This window comes from Parus major, chromosome 24 (genome assembly GCF_001522545.3).
Source record: "Parus major isolate Abel chromosome 24, Parus_major1.1, whole genome shotgun sequence".
NCBI lineage: Eukaryota > Metazoa > Chordata > Aves > Passeriformes > Paridae > Parus > Parus major.
Genome location: NC_031792.1, coordinates 776,050 through 782,749, shown reverse-complemented (window position 1 = coordinate 782,749; position 6,700 = coordinate 776,050). Strand labels below are relative to the sequence as shown.

The following is a 6,700-nucleotide window of genomic DNA, read 5'->3' as shown; positions in this document are numbered from 1 at the left end:
AAGGCGTCATGACACCCCTGACCTGTCACCTCCCCGGCGGCAGTGTCAGGATTTGTCTCCTCGGAGAGAGAAGCCGGGGTCCCCGAGTGGGAAAAGGAGCCGAACGAAAGGTGAGTGTCACACGCTGTGTTCCCCGTGTCCTGGGGGCTCCCTGGGATCCACACTGCCACAGGTGAGTGCTGTGGGCTGGTGCTGTGCTGGCACAGCTGGCACAGCTGGCAGTGGCAGGTGTCTGTCCCTGTAGCCACAGCTGGCTCTTGTCGTTGTACACGTGCACGGCTGGGCGAGAGTTTACCCAGCCTTCAGCCTGGGCTGTGCCCGTAGTGATTCCCTGAGTGTGATCAGCTTGGAGGAATCAGCAAATCCTCACTCTCTGATTTGTCTCCTCCAGGACGGGCCTCGCCTGCCCAGAAGGACCAGCACAGGTCATGGAGTCCCCCAGAGCACTCCCCACACCGCCAGGATGCCAAGGGCTCTCCCAAGAAGGTAAAGGTTGTCTCTTTCCCTTCCAGCTGTGGAAGTTTTTGTACAAGTGGCTGTAACAGGGCTGTCCCTGTGGTTTGTGTCACCCTCGTTCTGTGTTCCCTGGCTGTGCCCGTCAGCCGGCTGTAGCTGTGGGATCTGTGTGATTTCCAGGCTGACACGATGGCATACGGGGTCAGAGCTGGCCTGGTGTCGGCTGATGTGCTGCAGAGGGAGAAGCAGGAGCTCCGGAAGCACGAGAGGAGCACCAAGCACCTGGAAGGTGAGAGTGGAACACGGCCCCAACCCCAGCTCCCCTTCTCCTCCTCTGCTGCTCAGGCCCTGGCACAGGGGTGCTGGTGGGGAGCCTCCCTGTGGAGCTGCAGCTGGACATGCTGCTGGAAGCCTTGCCCAGGGCCACTGTTCTGTGTGGGGATTTAAGAGCAATGCCAGGGAAATGACAGGGAGTGTGAAATGCTTTTCCTCTGCAAGTCTGAAGGAGCTGAGGGATAATCAGAGAGCCCAGGGTCTGTGTGGGGCAGCCGGGAAAAGCAGGAGCTGAGATCCTGCCTGGCTTTGGGTGACAGGCTCTTTGGGAGATTAGGACAAACAAAAGAGAAGTCACTTCATTGTCTGGAGCTGAGAAAATGTTCCAAATTCTGTCCCTGCCAGAGGAATCCCGGAACGCTCAGACCGTGTACCGAGACAAGTCCGGCCGCAAGAGGAACCTGGCCCAGGAGCAGCTGGAGCAGAGGCTGAAGGCTGAGGCAGAGTCCAAGAGAGAAGAGCAATATGCCAAGTGGGGAAAAGGGTGAGTGAGGAACTCCTGAGCACAACCCTTGGGCCTCCCATCCCCTGGTTTTAGTTCAGATCTGCTGCCAGACTGGTGTTGCATTTCTGAGGTTGAGCCTGGGACCAGCACGTTTTCCATGTGTCTGGAAACCCCTTCCTTTGCTGCAGATACTTTGGGAATGCTGCCCAGGCAGTGGGAGTTCAGTGACCCATCCTGCACACTGAACAAGTCTCAAGGAGTGATGGCTTGGGTTGGGTGACACTGTGTGTTTTCCAGGCTGGCACAGGAGAGGCAGCAGCAGCAGAATGTGGAGGATGCAGTCAGGGAGATGCAGAAGCCCTTGGCCCGTTACATCGATGACCAGGACCTGGATCGAATGCTGAGGGAACAGGAGAGGGAAGGAGACCCCATGGCTGCTCTCATCAAGAAAAGGAAGGCCAAGGAGAACAAGGAGAAAGGTTTGGCTCTGGAATACCCCTGTGTGTGGTTTAAGGCATCAGTAAATAGCCAAAGGCTGCTGGAGCAGCTGACTTCTGGGACTTCTGGACTCTCTGGAGTTGCTGGCTTGTTACCAGCAACAGTTACATGAGCTGTTGGTGGGAGAGCAGGGCCTGGTGACTGAAAACTCAGCAGTTTGTCACAGTGAGCCTTTGGCAGCTGTAGCTGGCTGTCAGGAGCCTGTGCTCTCTGCCTGTACCCACCTGCAGACACCTCCTGGGTGGGTGAGGATGTGACCACTTGGCTGAGAACAGCTGTTCTGCTCTTTGTGTTCCAGAAAAACCCAGGTACAAGGGACCAGCACCTCCACTCAACAGGTTTAACATCTGGCCTGGGCATCGCTGGGACGGTGTGGACAGGTACTTGTTGTTGTTGGAATAACAGTAAAAATAAAGGAGTTTTGCTTCAGGGAGTTCCCAGTGTAAAGGTTTCCAGTTTTGGGATGAGTGAGGTTGCTGGCAGTTGGAATGTTGATTGGATTAAGTTACAAATGGATGATGGGGCAGATGGGACAAGGGGGGTGAGGAACTTCAAAGACATCAGCTCTTGATAACCACAGGTCCAGGTGGAATCTGAGCCAGAGAGAATTAATGGAAAACTTGTGAAGTTTGTGCCCAGCAGCTCCTGTCACTGGGTGTTCCTTTGCAGGTCCAACGGGTTCGAGCAGCAGCGCTTTGCCCGCATTGCCAACAAGAAGGCGGTGCAGGAGCTCGCCTACAAATGGAGCGTCGAGGACATGTAGGGAGAGCTCCTGCAGGGACCCACAGGCACCACCCACAGAGCCCTGAGGAATGGCCTGCTCTCCCTGGAACAAGCCCTGTCCTCGGCATTCAGCAGCCCACTGGACCTCCCTGTCAGCCAGAGCCTCCAGCTCTCTGGGGAGGACACCTCTTCTTGTTTGTTTTCTAACAAACTTCTGTTCTATGCCAAATGCTTTGACCTCTGAGGGTGGTTCCCAAGTCTTCAGGTGTCCTAAATCTCAGGTGAAAATCTGCTGAACACTTGGGCTTGGGAGGGTTCCCCTCGTGCAGTGGGTCAGACTGCTCCAGAACTCAGGTTAAGTTGAACTTCTGAACTTTTGTTAAGTTCATGCAGTTATTTTGCCATGCAGATCGTGCAGGAAGTTCACCAACGTGCAGGAAAGTTCAAACTCAGCTTCTCCTGACCCTGTCCAAACAGGAAACAGAGCAGGGAATGCTCTGGCACTGGAAGAAAAAATGACCTGCAGTGCTGCATTGGGCAGCAAGATCTTCAGGAGCCTCAGCAATTCTTCAGGGGTCCATTTCTAGTGGAAGTAAATGTGTAGGGAATCAGGACTTGAGACCTGTAATTGCTTCCCCCCTGGTTTGGAGCAGCTGGTCCCCCCAGACCCCTCTGGATTTGGGGCTGATCTCAGCACTTCCCCCACGCTGCTGCCTGGGGCTCGCTCGGGGGGGACGTGTGGCAGCCCTTCTGTGATCAGATTTGTCAGTCTCAGAGCTGGAGGCCAGGCAGAGCTTCCCTTGATCCCTGTGTGCCAGAAAGCACTTGTGGAAATAAGTACAGTTGTTGTTGTTGAGGTCCCAGGGAGCAGGGATGAAATGCAGGCAGCAGTTTCCATGGAGATCTGCCTTGGCTGCAGCAGTGGGCAGGGGCAGGATCGCTCTTTCCAGGGATTCTCCAGCGCTGGGAGGGCTGTGGGTGGGAGGGGTAGGAGTAAAGTCTGCTCTGGAGTGCCAGACTCTTGGGACTTCCCTGGTTTTCATCCCTTTGTAACATTCCCAGCAGCCCTGGAATTTGTGTGTTCACCTGTAAATAAAACCTTTCCTTTTTTACTCGATTCTGCCTGTGGTGGTTTTTCCAGGGCGGGTGAACCATTCCCAGCCCTGCTGCACCTGCAGGGCAGGGAGATGGTTTGGGAGAAGGGGGTGGGAGGTGGCAGCACATTTCCAGACAGATGCTTCCAGTTGTGCTTCCCCTTCTGTCACCAAAGCCCTGTTTCATTTCCCCCTGTAACCTGAGGCAGCTACAGCCTCGACAAGTGCAGTTCCACTTGACACATTCGTTTTTGCTCTCACTTAATCTGAGTGCTGCTGGAGATGTGAAGAACCTGCTGTGGAATGATTGGATTTGCCCTGGTGAGCAGAGCTGGATGCTGGTACCTTCTTCACCTGCTTGGTGACAGTGGCTGCTCTTGCAGAGCCACAGATGCCAGCAGCTGGCTCGTGTCACACTTGGGACTGTAAGCTGCTCTCAAGGAGGCAAAGCACTTTTAAATGTTGGTACTAAACAAAATGTGCTTAGGACCTGAAAATGGCATCAGGTTCTGCTCTTGCAGCTGATTTTGAAGGCTGGAGTTTAAAAATTTGAGAGGTACTACCCTCGGGACCTCTTTGTTCATCACAATTCTGGATTTACACATCTGTTATTCGTTACCAGACACTTCATTTTTAGGAGATATCTGTGAGGAAAGGGGGGGCCTCACGTGGTGAACACCTCCCTCCCTGATCCCATCCCCGTGCACTGCCTGGGGAGAAGGGAGTTGGGTTTGTCCCTGTGCCCTTGTCCTGCATCCCACATCCCCTGTCCCAGCCATGGCCTTGTCTGAGCAGTTCTGGCAGCAAAGCAACAGGAAAACACTGCGGGATCCTCTGGGATGAGCTGGGTGATGGAGATGGAGCAGTGACACCCGCACTGGATCTCTTCATTAGTGCTTCTGGAAGGGCAGAGCCCTGGTCTTGGCATCGAGCAGCAACTTTGATTAGCTTTAACCCAAAAAAATGAATATTAAAATCTTAATTTAATTTAAACCACTGTCATTCACAGTCATGGCAAACAGCAAGCAGAGTAATTATTATGCAAATGAGACAGATAGAAAAATGATTAATAATTGCGCAAATTAAAAATTATTGTAAACATCCTGTGAGTGGTGATAAGTCGGGGAGGAGCGTGCGGGGGAGGCAGCGGGGCTCAGCCACCTCCTGCATCCCGATTTCCTCGTTAGTGGGAGCAGCAAATGAGGAGCCCCGTGGTGCTTGGGGGAGGCTGGGCCAGGCTCAGAATCTGCTCCAGGCTCGGAATCTGCTCCAGCTTCTCTTTACTGGGAGAAAAGCTGGTTTTAAGCCATTTTCCCCCTTTTTGGAGTCCCTGGGCTCCCGTGTGTCCCTCTGGAGCCTGCAGCAGTATTCCCCATACCTGCTAATGACCCTGGGAGCTCCCCCCAGCAATTACCCAGCTGATTTGTCTGCTGTTTCTCTGCTAATTGCACAGCCATATTTTTTCCCCCGTTTTCCTTTCATGCTTTTTCCAGGGAGCAGGATAATTCCAGTCCCAGGCTCTCGCTGGCTCCTGGGCTTCCACGGGCACTGCTCGTGTCAAGGACGAGCAATTAAGCCCGGCCTGGCGCAGCGTAATTAGATTTTTGTTGATGAGCTCGTGGCAATGTGTTTAGTTTAGATTACGAGGCTAACTGGTGGGGTGTGCCAGCGCTGTCCCCAGGAGCCCTGTGCCCAGGGGAGCGGGGCTGCTGGAGGGGACCCTCGGCCCCCCTGCCTGTCCTGTCCCCACAGAGGTGAATGTGGCCTCTCCCCCCAGCTGCTGTTGTTTTAGCAGCCCCAGCAAAGTGGGTTTTGGCAGTGTTGTGCTATTGCTCCGTTTCCTGCTGAGTTCTATTATTTTTTAATTAAAAAGAACCTGAGATTTGTCATTTAATGTCTCTCTAACTGGCAGCAGCTCCAGGTCGTGGGTGCTCGGCAGAGCTGGTGGCTCCCTAAACCATCCCGGGCTTCCAGCAGGGAGCACCTGGGCACGGGGGCACAGTGGGGTCCCCTGGGCACAGACACCCCCTTGGCTTTTTGGGAAGGAGAGTTTTCCCTGGTGACTCCGTCCCACAGCAGGGCTGGGAATGAGAATCCCTGAGACTGGCAGGTTAGTGATTGTATATGCATATGTGCACTTTCCCTAATTATGGAATAATTAGGGACACGCAGAGATAAAAATTACTAATAATATTTACTCTAGACTCTATTTTTTTTTTTCAATAACCTCTCTCTCTTCCTCCTTCACCGAGTCTTGGTGGAAATAACTTTGCAGATCCCAGCTAATGAATATTTGTAAATGCAAGAACATTCGGCGCCGGAATATCCAGAGGGCATCCTCTCTCTGCCTTGTAATTTTTTTTTCACCAGATATTTAATATTTATGGTTCCACAGCCTCGTGAATAAAGAGCCACACGCAAACCCCCAGGAGCTCGGGGGCCGGGATATTTATGGTGCTTCCTCTTTTCCTTTTCAATTACAAAGACACCTCACATAATTAAGTGCTAATAACCTTGTTAATCTAAAATTGATACTCTTTCTCCTGGCTATCTCTTAATAGAATTAAAAACAGATTAATAATGGAGGGTAGGGGACTTTGCAGAGGATTCAGGGAGAGGGGGCCACGCTCCAGCCCCTCCAGTGCTCCCAGGTTGGGATGGGCAGCACCAGCAGAGGGGCTGGCAGGGAGGTGTGCTTCCCCCCTGCTCTTTACACAGCTTAAATTTTTAAGACAAACAGCCATGTAACACCGTCTCCTAATGAAACTGTTTCATGTTAATTAATTATGTATCAAGGCTCATTTTCATGCGCAGCCCGGCTCCGCTTCCCCTCCGCCGAGCCTTTGATCTGTCAGAGGCTAAACGGGAGATAAATAATCAAATTGAGAAGCAGCCTGGATGGAAATAAACATGTTTTAGATGCGTTATCTGGAGGGTAGAGCAAGGCCCTGGGTGATGGAGCTCACGGTTCAGCCACGCTCGGCTGCACACCCCGGCCGTGGGAAACTTCCCGTGCCTCAGTGTCCCTGCAGCCACCCCTGGGGACAGCTCCGTGTCCGGGGACATTGCTCGGGACAAAGGGACGCTGTTCCCTCGGGATCTGCATCCACCAACACGGAATTCTTGGCTGCGGGGTGGCCGGAGCCCCCAC

The 6,700-nt window shown here is 53.1% G+C and overlaps 1 protein-coding gene across 1 annotated transcript in view; it reads left to right on the top strand.

Annotated features, from left to right (window-relative positions):
• BUD13 (BUD13 homolog) overlaps positions 1-3,572 on the top strand; it is a 5,683-nt gene extending 2,111 nt beyond the window's left edge. Inside the window, exons 6-12 of the mRNA XM_015649578.2 lie at positions 4-110; positions 392-486; positions 637-745; positions 1,135-1,273; positions 1,532-1,713; positions 2,031-2,112; positions 2,402-3,572. Of these exons, the coding sequence (XP_015505064.1) occupies positions 4-110; positions 392-486; positions 637-745; positions 1,135-1,273; positions 1,532-1,713; positions 2,031-2,112; positions 2,402-2,495 (808 nt within the window). The 3' untranslated portion in view covers positions 2,496-3,572. The remainder of the gene's footprint in view (positions 1-3; positions 111-391; positions 487-636; positions 746-1,134; positions 1,274-1,531; positions 1,714-2,030; positions 2,113-2,401) is intronic.
• Positions 3,573-6,700: the final 3,128 nt, after the last annotated feature.